We start from the raw sequence: 20,153 nt of genomic DNA on the forward strand, positions 1-20,153 counted from the left end.
TCGAGATTCAAGTCGACAATGTGAGTAAAAGAAAGACAGTCACGTGTGTAAACAAGTCAAAACACAAATGTGTCCAGAATCCTCTTGGTCTTATACTAGGTGGAGACGAAGATGAAGGACTTTCAAGTAGTCTTAGGAGACAACGGAGACGTCATACATTATGGAAACAATCGTGGATGAGAAGACAATGGATTTTTCTAAATGATCATAGAGAATCTTTGCCGGAATTATCAATTATATCGATCTCAAGAAGGCAACACGATCTAGAATCATTTCCAATAACATTATATCTAATTTTCTTAGTTAAAGTAATGTCAATGACATTTTGGAGGTTAAGCACCAAGCTGATAGCCAATAAAAAGTATGTGAAAGGGGACTTAACAGATTTTATATGTTGCCTATAAAACTAAATAACACCAGGGTCACTTCCACTCTTTCACTAAAATTGTATCAATTTCATGTATTTGTGTACAATGGTTGTATAGGAATGTTTCTGTATTTTGTAAACATGATATTAATATAATTGATTTGTGGAATAAAAAAATGACTAAAGCCTGTAACTGTGAATTACATGAAACCGTCAATTCTTTTTCCCTTCTCAAATGGTGTTCGTTCATCACAACTCACAAAAAGAAACAACTCATAAATTGTAATTTTCTAAAGCGTGATTTTATCTTCTTTAATTGGGATGTTATTTTACGTCCACTATAAACAAATCAATTTCACTATTTCTTTTTTACTGTTCATGGAGCCATCACGGTTATCATTATGAAACAAATGACGGTTACATCAATAAGCTAATCTAGTCCATGAACAGTTAATATAATCAATTCCACTATGTCTTATCCTCACAAGATGTCGTACGTTTAACTACTGTGAATTAAACAAATCTAGAATGGTTCTCGTATCAAATATAGATTTTAAATTATGATTTCTATTCATAAAATATAACTCTTAAGCTGATCTAGATATTACTTAGTCTAACCATAAACACTATTTTTATAAAAGAAGAAAAACTAACTAATATTATTCATGTTTATTTGACCTTGTCGATTCCAAGTCTTCAATTTGATATTCTCCTCCTTTTGACCAATCACTTAAATCGATTCTTTTGAATACAAATCCTTCTTCTTTAATGTTTTCTTTTACTGGCCGTATGCTCTCTTTTTATGGCAGTTACATTTATCTTCGTGTCTTAACTGTGATTTTCTCAGAATTTTAAAAATACTTATTTTTTTAATGTTATTTTTCAAAAATACTTTTTTATAGTATGCATTTTTAAAAATATTTTTTTTAATATATAAAATAATTAAATTCTAAACATTAAACCTCAAATACTAAACTCTATCTCCTAAAAACTATACCTTAAATATAAAATAGAAAACTCAAACTTAAAAAAAGTTCTAAAATTTAATTTAACATCTTGTAATTATGAAAAGATGATAAAAATAAAAATATTCAAAAAATGTATTTTTGAAAAGGAATATCTCAAAAAAAATATTTATAACAAATTCTTTTTTCTTTTATTTCACGTCAGGAACTCTTGTCCCCTTTTGTAGTCAAAGGCACACATGAGTATATATATGCTGCACACATGCACCTCTTTTTACCATTTTTATATAAACCAATAATAACAGATGTATCTATATATAAAGAGTTAACTTTTCAATATTTTCTTTCATCCACATCAGCAATGCTATATTTTTATTTATTAAAAAACTATGTTAAATATATATTCATTGCATATTTATTACTTATAATTAATAATAGAAAAAATAAATTAAGTAAAATTAATTAAATTTAAAAATAGTAAAAACAATAATATAAATTGTTTTATTCAATAATAAAATAATAACTATATAAATGAATTAAGTTAAATAAATGAAAATTTTCTAAAAGTAAAAATAATACTATGAATTTGTTTTAGTAATAATTTTATTATTCAAATTTTAATCAAAAATGATCATATTCCAAAATTTAGAATGGGTTAATGAGTTTTTAAATAGAAGTAAGATTTTAATGCATGGTAGAGTAAAAACAAAAAGTTATGTAATTGTACTTATACATTTCTAAACATAAAGATAAAATTGAAGTGAAACATTAGTTTCTAATTAGAAACATATACTACAAAGATTTATCATTAAATTTCACTTAAAAAAAATTAATTACTCAACTCAACTTAAAAGTTTTGGTCAATAATGAAGACATTGCAAGGGTCACAGTTTTTTTGGGAAAACTATGAAAAATACTCTTGAAAAAATAATCAATCTAAAAATACAAAATCAATGGTCACAAAATATAGAGAAAATGATATATAAGCCGTTACAAAAAGTGACATGTGATTTGTGGCGTATATCTCATAAGACATATTATCAACTGAAACAATTCTATAATATGAAAAAAAAAAGTAAAATATAAAACAAGCTTGAGATTTCATTAATTTTATCAAAAGCTTTTAACCCAAAACATTTGAAGAACCAACATATTTAAAGTATACTATTTTTTTTGAGAAGACGAAGCTAAGGTTGTATCACAAAATTAACATCTAAAAATAGCATATGAGGTTTTAGAAAAATATATTACTTGGATTAGTGAACGGATATTCATTGTCGGGTTTAACTGTTTCACCATCTAAGCATGCTTGACTTGGTCGGAAATTCTATTATGGTAGGTGATGCACTTGGATAGCCCATTGTAGCGACATAGCACTAAAAATGTTTATGAAACTTTGTATATTTAGTCAGAACTAGCCTATGAGCAGAATTAGTTGGTACATTTAATGTGGGATATCAATATGTTTAAATAATCTCTATAATTAGGTCAACCATCGATATTCGACATTAGAACTTTTAAAAATAAGTTTTCATTGGATATGAATATAGATTGAAATCTTCTAGGGGTAAAAGGTCAGAAGATTATTAATTCTTCCACTTAGATTTTTAAATTATTTTTTGTTACCATGTGATATATTGTTGATTTGCCAAAAAATATTATTGCAACAATAGACAATATATGTTATATATAGATTAGTAAAATAAGTATGGCTTTTATATAGATTTATCTTTTAAACTTCAAATGACTATATTTATTCAATGATTTTTATTAATAAATAAATATTATTTTCAACAATATATATGTTGTATATCACTTGGTAAAGTAAATTTAGTATTTATATAGATTTATACTGAAAATTTTGAATGATTGTATTTGAACTCAAAAAATTTTATTGATAGAAACTATTTTAAATTAAAATCCGCGCGTGTGCGGCTACAAATTTTAGTTATATATATATAATTTTGTAACTTACGAAGTTAGAAAGAAGGATTATCAAGACAAATTATCAAGACATATATATCAAATTCACATTAATTACTGAAGTTTCATTTGTAAACTCTTTTGCTCCAGTTTGGGCAACCAACTTTGGAGTCACTTTTTAATTTATTTTAATGTTAAGGTTGAAAAAAAAAAATCGAAATAGTTTTGTATTACCGTAAATGTTGAAAATTACGGTATTCAGTTGATTTACTTTCCTTCAACGATGCTCTAAAAAGATAAATTATGGTCTTCAGATGATTTTTTTTGGTAGTAATGTGTAATTTTATGAGTGGTGAGGCCAAAGATTTTGCTGTTGTTGGTTTGATTTTGATTTAATCTAACCATAAAAGAAAGTGTGGATTCAATCATCGCTATACATCGATCATAATAAAATAAAACAGATTATGGTTAGTCTTTTTGTTCTTTATAAAAGAGTGTTTATGGTATTAAATCATATCTATATCTATATCATCTTGAGACTTATATTTTATTTCATCTTTGTAACTGCGATTTTAGTGATTCGTCAAAACGAGGAAAAAAATCAAAGAGTGTTTGTGGTACTAGATTATGCATAAGGATTTCTCTTCCATGTCTTTGACTTGACTAAAATCAAAGAGTGTTTATGGTTAGATTAATCACTAAAATAGCAGTTACAAATCCTTCTTCATTGGTTTAGAAAAAACAGAAAAAAAAAAAAAAAAAAATCTTTCTTCTTTAATGTTTTATTTTACTGGCCTTAATCTCTCTTTTAATGGCAATTATGTTTCTTTTTCTGTCTTAATTGTAATTTTCTTTTATATTCTATCCGGTTTTTTTACTTGTCATTCTAGAGGAAATTTTTTGTTTCATTTTATTTGTCGTTTTATGTTTACGATGCAATTTTATCAATCAAATTTTCTGTCTTATCAATCAAATTGTCTTATCCTTCACTTTTAACTTATTAATTACTTAAAACAAATAAAAAATATATTAATAAAGGATAAAATAAAAAATTAAATGGTTTTCTTAATATGTGTGAAATTATCTAAAATGACAAATAATATAAAATGGAGGGAATATTACAAAAAGAACACCTTTTCTCTTTTCCCACAGAAGTACATCCTTACATTAATAATGGTTTATTATGTGCATACATGCACCTCTTTACGTGGTTATAATTTTCAACCACTATTGCAATATGCACATATATATATGTAGAGGAGAGCCCACCACCAGATCCACACAAAGACAAGGCCCAAGCCCAATCACTCTGTTTGATTCAACACAAACAAACAAAGAAGCAACGGTCGAAACAGAGTAAGGAATGTACGGAGAAGGCAACAATGGTTCCTCTCCACAACAAATTCAGCGTTCTAGAATCCTCTTCTGGTGACTCATCAGTCACAGCTGTCGATCAAGATAAAGTTTACTTGTCATAGGATTTTAGAGTGTTCCAAAAGTGTATATAAAAGAGTCTGTAAAAACCTAATTATTCAATCAAGTAAAGTATCAGTTTTACAAAACATCTCCGCCGTTTTCAAGTTCTTTCAATATATATAAACCAATAATTAAAAATGTACATAATGTTAGGAAAAAGCATTATACATACAGTTATGATCATAGCATGTAACCCCACATTAAATTTAGACTATCATACTTTTTATATATATCATTTCACATTAACTAGACTTATCATAAGGTGTAGTACTCAAAAACTTTTGAAATGTTTTACCGTGTATAGTTGAAAATTATGGTCTTGAGTCTATTTACATTCCTTCAAGGATGTTCTGACATAAATTGGCACTGCCGACAATGAGATAGTAATGTGTAATTTCTTTTTTCTATTTTTTTTTTGATAAATCCTATTGGCTGATCCGGTCAGCCTCGGTAGAAACGCACCGAAATGCTTCAAAGTGGACTTTTCCCTAAAGGATCATCACAATGTCTGTCCCGAATTTAGAATGCTTTCCGACTAATGCTAGAGGATAGTCAGACTGCCTGTATTTCTGACTACCAGATAAACCAATTGGGTCAAGGCCCAACTGACAGACTTCCCACACAACTACGATTTTATTTCCAGAGTGGATCAAACCTGGGTTAGTTCCTTTCAACCTTTCCCCAATTCTCCGTTACCATTGGACCACTGCTGTGCGGTGTAACTTTTTTCTCATAAGTTCATAGTTTTAAATTTAGTTGCGATGACTATATAGTATTAGTAAATAATATATATATATATATATATATATATACATTTCTTATTATATCATCCCAAAAAAAAAGATAATTATATTCAAATTGTGAGATAGGATCATACGAAAAAATAGTAAAAAGAAAACGAAAAAGGGAAAAAATAAAAAGAGTAGATCGTACGAAAATAGAAAAAAACCGTGCATAGAATATGTCAATATGGTATGTTTTTTCTCTGGCCAGTGTATGAGGTGGAGAATCCACATAATCTTATCTTCTCTCACATATTAACCAATAGTAAAATAAGAAAAGCAAAAGAAAAGTCTATATAATTGCCTCTCAAGTCTCGCAGCGTCACCACACCAACGTAAAACAAAAGCTTGAGTTGATATGTCTAGTACGGAAGAAATCATGTCAACTCTGAAAAACGCAACTAAGTTTAACGGTGTTGCCTCACCCTCCAGTGTACGAGCTACCATTGTCCAAGCCTCCACCGTCTACAACGATACACCCGCCACTCTAGGTAATAGTCTAGCTAGCCATCTCCTTGATTTCCATGCTTTAGCTATGTTAAATTTATGTAACGCTCTAAGTGCTTGAAATTTATAGAAAAGGCCAAGAAGTATATCGTAGAGGCAGCGAGCAAAGGATCGGAGCTGGTGGTGTTCCCGGAGGCGTTTATTGGCGGATATCCTCGCGGTTTTAGGTTCGGTATGGCTGTGGGCGTTTTCAACGAAGAAGGCCGTGATGAGTTCCGCAAGTACCATGCTTCTGCCATTCAAGTTCCTGGTAACCGTTGACTAACTTTTCTTTTTTTTCTTTTTTTCGCAAAGTTAAGTTTAAAATGATTCATTAATACATAGCCTTTTCCAATCAACAAATATGATAAACGTTAATTTTTCTGTGCTTAGTTATCCAAGTACTCACACAATACACCACCCGATCTTAAGATCTACCCCTATATGGTCCCGAAAAATACGAATATTCAGACCTTGAATATTCAGATATTCATTGATTCATCCTCGATTCGTTATATATCCGACTATTCCTTGTATTGGATGGTATCTGTCACTTGCAAATTGGGTTACCGTTCTCAATTAATTTTTCTTTATCCGTGGCCAAAGGGTAAGCTAAGGGGTCATATACCAATATATGGATTCATATATTTTACATCATACATGTTTTAAAGTTTACATTATCTTCAAATTGAACTATTAGGATTTTTGCACTACCCCTAGTGAATTTATTATAGATACAGTAGTAACCAATTTATTGTAGTTAACACCGCTTTTTTATTTACTTTAATATATATGCATAAAACCGGATCCTTTGCGAAGCATGGTATTTTTTGTTATACTTTTAAAATGTATAAAGATTTATTAATATGATACTCTCCCTCTTTTCCTTTGTTTTGGTTTTGTGATGAACCTGCAGGCCCTGAAGTAGAAACATTAGCAGACTTGGCAGGGAAGAACAATGTGTACTTGGTAATGGGAGCGATAGAGAAGGATGGGTATACACTCTATTGCACAGCTCTTTTCTTCAGTCCACAAGGTCAGTTCTTGGGTAAGCACCGTAAACTCATGCCCACAACTTTGGAACGTTGCATATGGGGTCAAGGGGACGGATCAACCATCCCCGTTTACGACACTCCCATTGGCAAGCTAGGTGCTGCTATTTGCTGGGAGAATAGGATGCCCCTCTACAGAACTGCATTGTATGCCAAAGGTAAGCTTTTAATTCAGTGTAGTGCGCCACATCTAGCCTTTTGAAACAAGATTCCCTAAAAAATATTTGATTTTTGGGCTGTAGGCATTGAGATTTATTGTGCACCTACTGCTGATGGTTATAAGGAATGGCAATCGTCCATGCTTCACATTGCGATGGAAGGTGGATGTTTCGTGTTGTCAGCATGCCAATTCTGTCAGCGTAAAGATTTCCCTGAGCATCCTGATTACTTGTTTACCGACTTGGACAACAACAAAGAACACGATGCTATCGTCTCCCAAGGCGGAAGTGTCATTATTTCACCTTTGGGACAGGTTCTCGCCGGACCAAACTTTGAATCAGAGGGTCTCATCACAGCTGATCTTGGTAGAAATATATATACTTTTCTTTAATTTTCATCTTAGGCTATATCAAATTTCTTGAGCTAACCATATCGTTAACGTTATTTGTTTTCATCCAGATCTTGGTGAGATAGCTAGAGCCAAGTTATACTTTGACGTGGTCGGACATTACTCCAAGCCAGATGTTCTCAGCTTGACCGTTAATGAGCACCCGAAGAAACCAGTTATATTTGTGTCAAAGGTGGAGTAACCAGTTAATATTTGTGTCAAAGGTGGAGAAAGCAGAGGATACTCAAACAAATAATAAAACATTATGTGATTCCTCAGTTAATGTTAGTCATATGAAGGAGTCAAGTTCAAATTTTATGCTAAATTCTGTTTATCTTTTTTTTTTTTCAATAATGGAAAGGACCAATTGGATAGGGTAAGATCTATGTTTGAGAAACCAATCGGTTCTCTTCTCCTGTATTTCAAGATTGTGCCTGCTATTTATTAGTGCAGATATGATTTACTTCAATCTGTACAGTCATTATCTTATAAAGATCTTGGTTTATCTTATGTTTGTGATAACTACAAACTCTTGTATAAATATGTTGGTCATGTGAATAATAAAATCATCTTCCACAACTTTCTACATGGTATCAGAGCACTGATCCGAAAGCCTAATATCTCTAAAATCTTTCATCGATTTTTTTTTTTTTTTTTTTTTTTNTTTTTTTTTTGTTCATCATTGTTCTTGTTTCTCTCTGCAATCTCTGTCAAGTTCATCATGACATCCGAAATTTCTTCTACCTCTTCTGAATCTTCTCCTGTTTTTAACATCTCTGAGCCTGCTAAAACCTTGATCTCTCTTAACATGGCCAACATCACCAAACTCACGCCAAACAACTTCATCACTTGGCGCCTGCAAATCCGATCTCTCCTTGAGGCTCATGATCTTCATGTCTTCATCAGCGATGAAGACAATACACCTGCTGAAACAATCACCACTGCTACTGCTGAAACTCAACCAAATCCAAACCTTGCAGCCTGGAAACGTCAAGACAAGCTCCTCTTCAGCGCTGTCCTTGGTTCCCTCTCCCTCTCTGTTCAACCGATTGTTGCTCGTACTACAACAACATGGGATCTCTAGCAGACTCTCTCTAGCACTTATGGGAAATCATCTCGTGGTCACATCCGTCAGATCAGGGACCAGCTCAAGGATATTTCCAAAGGAAACAAGTATATCCATGATTATATGCGCGACATCATTGACAAGTCTGACAAACTTGCTTTACTTGATGCCCCTCTTCCTCATGAAGATCTTCTTGACTACATCACTTCTGGCCTTGGAGAAGACTACAGAGTCGTTATCGAGATGATTCAAGGTCGTGACACGCCAATCTCAATCCCTGAACTTCATGAAAAGATCATCAACCGGGAGAATGCACTCAAGGCTTCTGGAAAATCTGATCTCTCTGCTCCGGTAACAGTGAATGCTACTCAGTTCTCCCCTCGACCGTCTCATCCGTCTTTACGTGGTGGCTACAACCCTTCTCGGGGTGGATTTCGTCCTTCCCGACCATATCTCGGGAAGTGTCAAATCTGTGGCGTCCAGGGACATGGTGCTCGCCGTTGCCCACAATTCAGATCACCTTCTCCAGCTCCTTCGTAATCACCACAATACTCTGCTCCCTATCGTGGTCCTGCTCCCTGGTCTGCACCCCACTTACCGCTTCCAACGCCTCAATGGCAACAACAACAACCTCAGGCTCATCACACCACAAGTTCTCTGCATCTTGATCTCTCTCCATGGCTCCTTGACAGTGCTGCTTCTCATCATATTGCTAGTGATCTATCCAATCTCTCACTCCATGCTCCGTACACTGGTGGCGAGAATGTCATGGTTGGCAATGGCTCCAATCTCCCCATAACTCACTCTGGTTTTATCTCTCTACCCTCTCAACATAGGACTCTTAAGCTTACTGATATTCTCTGTGTTCCTGTGATGAAAAAGAATTTAATCTCTGCCAACAAACTTTGTCAAACTAACAATGTGATGATTCAACTGTGTCCTTTTACGTTTCAGGTGAAGGATCTACGCACGGGGACAACACTTCTTAGTGGCAAGGCCAATGAGGGTGTCTATGAGTGGCCGATCACCGTCCTAAACACTCTCTCAACCTCTGTTTCTGCTTTTAGTTGCTCCAAGGTGTCTCCTTCCTCATGGCATTCTAGATTAGGCCATCCGAGTCTTCAAACCTTACATCATATTATTTCTAAGTTTTCTTTACCTACTTCTACTTCATTGTCATCTCATTTGTTTTGCAACTCTTGTTCTATCAATAAAAGTCATAAGTTACCTTTCTATACTTCTTCTTTAAAATCACAAGCTCCTCTTGACATACTTTTTCTGATGTTTGGACCTCTCTTGTGGTCTCTATTGATGGTTACAAGTACTATGTGATCTTTGTGGATCATTACACAAGATACACATGGTTGTACCCTCTCAAACAAAAGTCACAGGTTGCTTAATTTTTTACCATATTCAAAGCTCTTGTAGAGAACCGTTTCAACACAAAAATTACCATGCTTTTTTTGGATAATGGAGGAGAGTTCCTTGCTCTCAAGCATTTTTTGGCAACACATGGAATTTCCCATTTCACATCTCCTCCCCACACTCCTGAGCATAATGGCATGGCTGAGAGAAAACATCGCCACATTGTTGAAACAGGTCTCTCTCTTCTCACTCATGCTTCCATCCCAAACACTTACTGGACATACTCCTTTGCTACTGCCGTTTATCTTATTAACCGTCAAACAACTCCAAACCTATCTTAGTTTTCTCCTTATCGCTTACTCTTTAGGACTGAACCAAACTACACCAAACTTAGAACCTTTGGCTGTCTGTGTTATCCATGGATTCGCCCATATGGTCACAACAAATTCAGTCCAAAATCCACACCTTGTGTCTTTCTAGGATACTCTCTCACTCAGAGTGCCTACCTTTACTTAGATGTCTCTACCTCTCGTATTTATGTCTCTCGTCACGTTCAGTTTGTCGAGTGATACTAGGATTTTTGTGTGTCTATCCTAGCAGGTTCAATTAACCTTATGCAATTGTAATACTTAAGGTGTCAATCCAATTGGGAAACTTTACTAACAATTGAGATGCAATCAAGCAATCACAACTTAAGCCGGTTCAAAATGAGTGTTTTTCTAACAATCCTAGAATGGTCAAAATACAAAACGGAAACGAATCCAAGAATCATAAACAAAAATGTATGACAAGTACCGAACAAGAATAAGTGAAACCGAAAATGATTCTAAGCATGAACAAACGAAACAGTTCCAGGAATGTAATAAAAATCAGAAAGAAAGAAGTCCTAAGGATGGGGTAATTGATGTCGGTGGAGTATCCTAGTCTACAGAGTGTTTAACATACCACAAGCAAACTATCCGTAAACAATGAACATCACAACTTAGCTAATCCAATCTCTTGGCAAAAGCTACTCAGACTCAACCACTTCCATACCTAGCTCTCGGTAGAGAAACGTGGTTGAGCATGCATGACAAACAAGTTCATTCACGTCAACAAACATCCTAGACAACTAATCTCTTAGGCTAGGAACGTAAGTCTCTGGCACTAGTTGGTCAGACATTTCATCAAACACCTTTTGGGTGTGGAAATGTCTCGAACCTAGTTCTAATTGATCAGAGAGAAACTAGCAATTCTAACTCTAGTCCATAAGGGAATCATACATATCAAGCTTAAACACCCTACATCTTAAGATCCTCCACCTAATATATCCCATCCTCAAGAACTACCACACTACTCAGATCCGAAAATCATCGTCAAGGATGCAAACACAGAAAACATTGAAACAAGTATTATTAGGTAGATAAAAATAAGATGAACAACTTTGTTGAAGGAGAAACCAACTATTGATGGTTCGATCAAACAAGCTGGAGTGTGTGGCGAGGGAGCATGGCTCGATCAGACAATCTGGAGTGCATGGCGGGGAAGCATGGCTCGATCAGACAAGCTGGAGTGCGTGGCGGGNGTCAAGGATGCAAACATAGAGACATTGAAACAAGCATTATTAGGTAGATAAAAATAAGATGAACAACTTTGTAGAAGGAATCAAATGCAAAATCTGAATAAATCTCAAAGATATCGGAATACAAGTCTCAGAACGTATTTTTGTGGCTAGCTTAAAACTTTCTAGGAAAGAAAACAATATGAGATAAAAGATAATATGTCTCAGCAAAGACTTAACAAAATGTATATATAGTAGTCCAACATGGAAAGCCCTAAAACTTAAAACGACAAGGTAAAGCGTCGGTTCGGTAATCTCCTGAAGCGTGTGAAACCAAACGTCTTTCTTCCCGACATGTGCGATCGAGTCTGTGCGCGTCGAATGGAATGCAATGTCATCATGGCTCAGACGGACGGCTGAGTAGCATGGCTCGATCAGACAAGCTGGAGTGCGAGGCGGGGAGCATGGCTCGATCAAACAAGCTGGAGTGCGCGGCGGGGAAGCATGGCTCGATCAGACAAGCTGGCGTGCGTGGTGGGGGAGCATGGCTCGATCAAACAAGCTGGAGTGCGTAGCGGGGGAGCATGGCTCGATCAAAAAAGCTGGAGTGCATGGCGGGGGAGCATGGCTCGAGCGTGGTGTATACGCATCCACTAAAACGATGATAAATCTTGAACCACACCTCCGATTGGCTTGAAATAAACGGTGTTGGAAATATATTGAAATTCCCTATAACTTTGATGAAGACGTTGAAAGCTAAATCCCACTCTAGTAGAACGGCTCGAACGGATGGCTCGGTTGATGCTTCCCGGAGATGGTTCGGTTGACGCTTCCTGGAAGTGTTGTGAGATTGGCTCGAGAGACGGTTCCGGGAGTGTTGTGCAGCGGATGGGTCGAGTGATGCGCTTCCAACGTCTCCTAAATACCTGAAATACTCCGAAATGCACAAGGTATGCAAGGATGATGCAAGAACTACCTAAACATGCAAAGTGTATAGAAAGGACTAGAAAATGATGCAAACCAATGAGTTATCCTAGCTAAATGCATGATAAATATATGCTAAGGAGAGGCAAAATATAGACAGATCAACTCCCCCAAATTTACTCTTTGCTTGCCCTCAAGCAAACAATCAAGAACAGAGTATGGAAGAGCAGGGGCGGATGCAGATAAATAATTAGTATGGGGCACTAGTACGACTAATAATTAAATTAGTGGGTATATAAATAAATATTACACTATTTATTCAAGGAAAAACAAAAAAATAGAGTGGGGCACGTGCCACACCCACGGTCAACGTGCGTCCGCCACTGTGGAAGAGATGTGTGAAGATGGGGTCTCAGAACCTAAAATATGCTAAATAAAATAGTTAAAATCAAGGTCCTTTTTTTTAGTTCTATGATGCATGGTGAAGGAACTCTATATTTTTTTCTACACATGCAATCATATCAATCATTTCCTTTAACATTTATTAACAGAGAACCGTGAATCGAGCTAAGCAATGTCGTTGAACTCATTTGACTAGGGTAAAAAGTTAGAGACTTAGATGGTCTCCTTCTTCTTCATTATCCCAAACCTCCTCCTTAATTTCCTTGGAGGAGGACTTCTCATTGTACCTTAGAGCTTCTTGATTTGCCCACTCATCTCTTTCACCATAGCTGTTAACTCTTTCACTGAATCCCTTAGAATCTGAGTATTGTGGAGTTCATACAAACTGTCAAGCGCGGGAGGACTTGACTCTTGCGGTTGGTGAGGTTTAGAAAGCAGGTCTTGACGCTTAGGGAGGGTAACGACTGCACTCGAGTTGGAGAATGGTCGAGTGACACTTTGAGTTTTCTCTTTGGTTACCAAAACCTCAGTTTCTGCCTCATTCACACTCTCAAAGATGTCAAACCCAACTTTATGATCTTTCTCTTCAATCACGAAGGTCTGCCCATCAATAGTTGGTTTCTTCTTAGAACTCTTGATGTCAAACTTCATCTTGAAGTTTTTACCCAGATTGAGATCAANTGACTAGGGTAAAAAGTTAGAGACTTAGATGGTCTCCTTCTTCTTCATTATCCCAAACCTCCTCCTTAATTTCCTTGGAGGAGGACTTCTCATTGTACCTTAGAGCTTCTTGATTTGCCCACTCATCTCTTTCACCATAGCTGTTAACTCTTTCACTGAATCCCTTAGAATCTGAGTATTGTGGAGTTCATACAAACTGTCAAGCGCGGGAGGACTTGACTCTTGCGGTTGGTGAGGTTTAGAAAGCAGGTCTTGACGCTTAGGGAGGGTAACGACTGCACTCGATTTGGAGAATGGTCGAGTGACACTTTGAGTTTTCTCTTTGGTTACCAAAACCTCAGTTTCTGCCTCATTCACATCCTCAAAGATGTCAAACCCAGATTTTTGATCTTTCTCTTCAATCACAAAGGTATGTCCATCAATAGTTGGTTTCTTCCTAGAATCCCTGATATCAAACTTCATCGTGAAGTTTTTACCCAGATTGAGATCAATCATCCCATTCTTGACATCAATGACTGCGCCAACTGTAGCTAAGAAAGGTCTTCCTAGGATTAGTGGATCTTTAGGCTCTTCATCCATTCCTAGCACTACAAAGTCAGTAGGAATCTCAGCTTGTCCAATTTTGATGGGCAAGTTCTTTAATAGACCATGAGGCAATCTAGTAGTCCTATCAGCCAATATTAAGCGGAGGTTGCATGACTTGTATTCGTTGAATCCTAGCCTCTGAGCTACAGACAGTGGCATGAGGCTTACTGAAGCACCAAGATCACATAGGCACTTTTTGAAGGCCAATGGACCTAGAGAACAAGGCAAGGTGAAAGAACCAGGGTCCTCTAGCTTCTTTGGGATAATCATCTTCTGAATGACAGCCTTGCATTCATGAATAACCCCACCTATGTCATGCCCTACCCTCTCATCTTCCAGAGCCTTAGCTTGAGCTCCTTTAGCTATCTCCTCCTTCTCTTTGGTCTTTTCGGTTACCAAGTCAGTTAAAAACTTTTGATATTGAGGCACAAGTGCAAATGCATCAAGCAAAGGCATCCTAAGTTCAATCTCCTTGACTTGGTTTTCGAACAGAGCTTTGTACTTCTCAGTAAGCTGCTTCTTAAACCTCACTGGAAATGGTAGAGGTGGCTTGTATGGTGGAGGAATGAATCTCACAGGTTTATCCTTGGGAGCAGTGGGTCTTTAGTAGCTTCAGGATCATATTGCTTGGCTGAATTAATTGGATCCTTGAGCACCTCGACAGGATCCTTTATCTGAACTTCATATTGAAGAAATTCCTCTCTATCTAAACTCTCAGTGTCCTCAGTGAGCCATACATCTACAGCTTGGGTGGTGATGGCATGCATAGTAGCATAGTCCCTGGGGTTTTGAACTGCTTTTCCAGGTAGTTGGCCAGTTGTTGGGGTAGAAGTAGAAACAGTCTTGCCTTCCATATACTTCATCTTGGAGTTAAGAGCTTCAAACTTGACATTCAGATCATTGTAAGAACATTCCATCCGCTGACTGAGTTCAGCAAACTTCTTAGCAGTATCCAGAGAACCACTAGCTTGACCTTGAAGAAGTTGTTGCAGCATGTGCTTCATTTCTTGATCTGGAGCTTGAGTAGGTTGAACTTGTTGAGGTGAAAATCCTGGTGGTAGTCCAGAAGGAGCGTGAGAACTTTGCTGGAACTGTTGCTTAGGCACGAATCCTTGATTGTAATGAACAAAAGGTTTTTGCGGACCTTGTTGTTGCTGCTGAGGAGGGTACACATGATCTTGTGGATTTGCAACATTGGTGCTCCGGTAAGGCAAATTGGGGTTCGTCTTGTAGGGGTTATAACCCTTGTTGTATCCACCTTGATTCTGGACGTAGTTGATTGCTTCAGACTGCTCACACTTCCCATCCTGAACTTGAAAAGGGTCATCCTCAAATATGAAATGGACAGTCTGTTGCTGACTTAGCAAGAAGCGGTCAAGCTTGTCATTGACATTCTTAAGGTCCCTCTTGTACTTCTCCTCAGACCCAGCGTCGCCGCGAACTGTGCGGTCATAATCCTCATTGTAGTTGCCGTCAGACTGAGCGAGATTCTCAACCAGTTGCCATCCTTCCTCAACGTCTTTGTTCAAGAAATTACCGTTAGAAGCAGTGTCAAGCAGCATACGTATCTTTGGTAGTACACCACGGTAGAGAGTGCTCAGCAAAGACTCATTCCTGAAACCATGGTGTGGACACTGGCTGTGGTAACCCTTGAAACGCTCCCAGGCTTCACAGAATGATTCTGAGCTCTTCTGAGTAAAGCTAGAAATCTCATTCCTAAGATGTGCTGTTCTGGAGTTGGAGAAGAACTTGGCCAAGAACACTTTCTTGCAACCATCCCAGGTGGTGATTGATCCCTTGGGAAGGTTTTTCTCCCATTGATGAGCCTTGTCTCCAAGGAGAATGGGAAGAGGCGCAACTTGTAACCATCCTCACTCACGTCGTTGATCTTGGTGAGACTGCACAGACAGTCGAACTTGTCCAAGTGGTCGAGTGGATCCTCCATAGGTAACCCGTGGAACTTGTTTCCTTGGATCATGGAGATCAGACAACTTTGATTACGAAGTTGTTGTTCTACACGGTGGAAGGGACGATTCCAGCACACTGAGTATGAGTGTTTGGTGCATTCCCAACACCAATGTTTCGCGGTCCCGGATGTGGTTCATTCTGTTTTTCCATAGTGACTGGTACGGGATGATCGTTGGAAGTACGAGCTTGTCGTGGGCATTGCAACCGATTGATTTCGTCGAATCCCAAATGGCAACGGCGCCAAATTGATACTAGGATTTTTGTGTGTCTATCCAAGCAGGTTCAATTAACCTTATGCAATTGTAATACTTAAGGTGTCAATCCAGTTGGGAAACTTTACTAACAATTGAGATGCAATCAAGCAATCACAAGTTAAGCCAATTCAAAAAGAGTATTTTTCTAACAATCCTAGAATGGTAAAAATACAAAATGGAAACGAATCACAAAATCATAAACGAAAATGTATGACAAGTACCAAACAAGAATAAGTGAAACCGAAAACGATTCTAAGCATGAACAAACGAAACAGTTCCAGGAATGTAATAAAAATCAGAAAGAAAGAAGTCCTAAGGATGGGGTAATTGATGTTGGTGGAGTATCCTAGTCTACAGAGTGTTTAGCATACCACAAGCAAACTATCCGTAAACAATGAACATCACAACTTAGCTAATCCAATCTCTTGGCAAAAGCTACTCAGACTCAACCACTTCCATACCTAGCTCTCGGTAGAGAAACGTGGTTGAGCATGCATGACAAACAAGTTCATTCACGTCAACAAACATCCTAGACAACTAATCTCTTAGGCTAGGAACGTAAGTCTCTGGCACTAGTTGGTCAGACATTTCATCAAACACCTTTTGGGTGTGGAAATGTCTCGAACCTAGTTCTAATTGATCAGAGAGAAACTAGCAATTCTAACTCTAGTCCATAAGGGAATCATACATATCAAGCTTAAACACCCTACATCTTAAGATCCTCCACCTAATATATCCCATCCTCAAGAACTACCACACTACTCAGATCCGAAAATCATCGTCAAGGATGCAAACACAGAAAACATTGAAACAAGTATTATTAGGTAGATAAAAATAAGATGAACAACTTTGTTGAAGGAGAAACCAACTATTGATGGTTCGATCAAACAAGCTGGAGTGTGTGGCGAGGGAGCATGGCTCGATCAGACAATCTGGAGTGCATGGCGGGGAAGCATGGCTCGATCAGACAAGCTGGAGTGCGTGGCGGGGGAGCATGGCTCGAGCGTGGTGTATACGCATCCACTAAAACGATGATAACTCTTGAACCACACCTCCGATTGGCTTGAAATAAACGGTGTTGGAAATATAACTCAATTCCCTACAACTTTGATGAAGACGTCGAAAGCTAAATCCCACTCAAGTGGAACGGCTCGAACGGATGGCTCGGTTGATGCTTCCCGGAGATGGCTCGGTTGACTTTTCCTGGAAGTGTTGTGAGATTGGCTCGAGAGACGGTNAATGTCTCGAACCTAGTTCTAATTGATCAGAGAGAAACTAGCAATTCTAACTCTAGTCCATAAGGGAATCATACATATCAAGCTTAAACACCCTACATCTTAAGATCCTCCACCTAATATATCCCATCCTCAAGAACTACCACACTACTCAGATCCGAAAATCATCGTCAAGGATGCAAACACAGAAAACATTGAAACAAGTATTATTAGGTAGATAAAAATAAGATGAACAACTTTGTTGAAGGAGAAACCAACTATTGATGGTTCGATCAAACAAGCTGGAGTGTGTGGCGAGGGAGCATGGCTCGATCAGACAATCTGGAGTGCATGGCGGGGAAGCATGGCTCGATCAGACAAGCTGGAGTGCGTGGCGGGGGAGCATGGCTCGAGCGTGGTGTATACGCATCCACTAAAACGATGATAACTCTTGAACCACACCTCCGATTGGCTTGAAATAAACGGTGTTGGAAATATAACTCAATTCCCTACAACTTTGATGAAGACGTCGAAAGCTAAATCCCACTCAAGTGGAACGGCTCGAACGGATGGCTCGGTTGATGCTTCCCGGAGATGGCTCGGTTGACTTTTCCTGGAAGTGTTGTGAGATTGGCTCGAGAGACGGTTCCAGGAGTGTTGTGCAGCGGATGAGTCGAGTGATGCGCTTCTAACAGCTCCTAAATACCTGAAATACTCCGAAATGCACAATGTATGCAAGGATGATGCAAAAACTACCTAAACATGCAAAGTGTATAGAAAGGACTAGGCCTGGGCAAAATACCCGACCCGAAATATCTGTATTGGAATCGAACCAAAAAACTCCGGTTTGGATCGGGTATGGATCTTCCCCAAAGTATTAGTTGGATCTTAATTGTAAATACTTTTGGGTATCGGGTAATACCCGATCCGAACCGATACCAAATTAGTACCCATATATATCCAAATCTATGTTGTTTATCAATTCAAATATGTAATCTGTGTTTATCAGTTGAGATTGCATTGAAGAAAAATAATCGTATTTATCAGTTCGTCTCCACTCTCCACTATCTATATGGCTATATCTGCGGAAGATTTGATTCTGTAGACTGTATATAGAATTGGTTTAGTTATTTTGGTATGATTTTTTAGTTATAACTTCATGAAATTTGATATAGTTATTCAATTTATATATAGGGTATTTTAGTTATATATGGGTATTTTGGTTCTAAATGGGTAAAAATACTTATATCGAACCGAACCCAAAAAATATCAGAAATATTTCGGTATTCTAATAAAATACCCGAACCGACCCGAACTCGCAAAAATCCGAACCAAACCCGAACCGAAATTTCCATAATACCTATATGATTATAGAAATTATAAATCCGAATTACCCGAACCGAACCCGAACCGATACCCGAATGCCCACCACTAGAAAGGACTTGAAAATGATGCAAACCAATGAGTTATCCTAGCTAAATGCATGATAAATATATGCTAAGGAGAGGCAAAATATAGACATATCATTGAGTCAGTCTTCCCTTTCCCTCTGCAAACAGTCTCTACTTCCTGTTCATCTCCTGAAACACCTACCTCCGACTCCTTCTCAGCTTCTGTCGTTCCTACCTTCGATCGGTCACTCACTGTTCCTGCGGTCCCGTCTTTAGATCCCTCACCTGCTGCCACTGTAATGCCGCCACATGATTCGTCACCTGCTTCCTCCCCTGCGGCTTCCTCCTCTGCGTCCTCAGTGGCAGAGGACTCTGTTTCAGCCTCTTCAAGCTCTCCACTGGCTCCTCTACCTCCCGAGAACACGCATCTTATGCAGACTAGAGCAAAGGACAACATTCGGAAGCCAAATCCTCGATATGGTCTCACTGCTGTTCTCAAAGAAGTTGAACCTGTAAGTCATGTGCAGGCTCTCAAGGATGAGAAGTGGAGGAACGCAATCCATGCTGAGGCTGATGCTTTCAAGGGGAACGATACGTTTGATTTGGTTGATCGCTCCCTTGTAAAGAATATTGTCGGGTCTAAATGGGTCTTCCGTATCAAACGCAAACCAGACGGCTCCATTGACAAGTATAAAGCCCGCCTCGTCGCAAAAGGTTTTCATCAACGACCCGGCCTCGACTATCATGATACCTTTAGTCTGGTTGTTAAGCATGCCACCATTCGTGCGGTTCTTGGCACTGCAGTTGGTCGTAATTGGCCGCTTCTTCAGCTAGACGTTAACAATGCCTTCCTCCAAGGACCACTCAATGAGGAAGTGTAAATGCTACAGCCTCCGGGTCTTGTTGATAAAGACAAACCGCACCATGTTTGTCGTCTTAAGAAGGCGGTTTATGGCTTGAAGCAAGCGCCACGTGCTTGGTACAATGCTCTCAAAGATTTTTTGGTCAGCCTTGGTTTCAAAAACTCTCATGCTGATGCTTCTCTCTTTGTTCTTCGCACTGGCTCCTCATATATTTACATTCTTGTCTATGTTTATGATATAATCATCATTGGTTCTTCCATGACAGAGTTAAAGCAGGTGACTGACTTTCTTGGTGTCAAGTT

The 20,153-nt window shown here is 37.9% G+C and overlaps 2 protein-coding genes across 2 annotated transcripts; both read left to right on the forward strand.

Annotated features, from left to right (window-relative positions):
- The first annotated feature begins 5,821 nt into the window (after positions 1-5,821).
- Positions 5,822-8,108, forward strand: LOC104773049 (nitrilase 2-like). Its single transcript, XM_010497597.2, has 5 exons — positions 5,822-6,004; positions 6,091-6,270; positions 6,916-7,209; positions 7,294-7,575; positions 7,670-8,108. Exons 1-5 carry the CDS (start codon positions 5,872-5,874, stop codon positions 7,798-7,800), a joined length of 1,020 nt encoding a protein of 339 aa, XP_010495899.1. The 5' UTR covers positions 5,822-5,871; the 3' UTR covers positions 7,801-8,108.
- A 298-nt stretch (positions 8,109-8,406) lies between these two features.
- LOC104773055 lies at positions 8,407-19,869 on the forward strand. The gene is made up of 5 exons (XM_010497604.1): positions 8,407-8,613; positions 8,686-9,200; positions 9,357-9,534; positions 9,619-9,781; positions 19,157-19,869. Exons 1-5 carry the CDS (start codon positions 8,407-8,409, stop codon positions 19,867-19,869), a joined length of 1,776 nt encoding a protein of 591 aa, XP_010495906.1.
- The last annotated feature ends 284 nt before the right edge of the window (positions 19,870-20,153 follow it).

The sequence above is a fragment of the Camelina sativa genome, unplaced genomic scaffold, assembly GCF_000633955.1.
Source record: "Camelina sativa cultivar DH55 unplaced genomic scaffold, Cs unpScaffold00430, whole genome shotgun sequence".
In the NCBI taxonomy this organism is placed as follows: Eukaryota; Viridiplantae; Streptophyta; class Magnoliopsida; order Brassicales; family Brassicaceae; genus Camelina; species Camelina sativa.

Excerpts from the sequence above, each read along its gene's own strand:
- LOC104773049 (XM_010497597.2), top strand. The coding sequence starts at position 5,872 with ATGTCTAGTACGGAAGAAATCATGTCAACTCTGAAAAACGCAACTAAG. Across the intron at positions 6,005-6,090 it reads CGATACACCCGCCACTCTAG|AAAAGGCCAAGAAGTATATC; the intron begins GTAATAGTCTAG and ends TGAAATTTATAG. Across the intron at positions 7,210-7,293 it reads AACTGCATTGTATGCCAAAG|GCATTGAGATTTATTGTGCA; the intron begins GTAAGCTTTTAA and ends TTTGGGCTGTAG.
- LOC104773055 (XM_010497604.1), top strand. The coding sequence starts at position 8,407 with ATGGCCAACATCACCAAACTCACGCCAAACAACTTCATCACTTGGCGC. Across the intron at positions 8,614-8,685 it reads ACAAGCTCCTCTTCAGCGCT|ACTCTCTCTAGCACTTATGG; the intron begins GTCCTTGGTTCC and ends GATCTCTAGCAG. Across the intron at positions 9,782-19,156 it reads TTCTAGATTAGGCCATCCGA|TCTCTACTTCCTGTTCATCT; the intron begins GTCTTCAAACCT and ends CTCTGCAAACAG.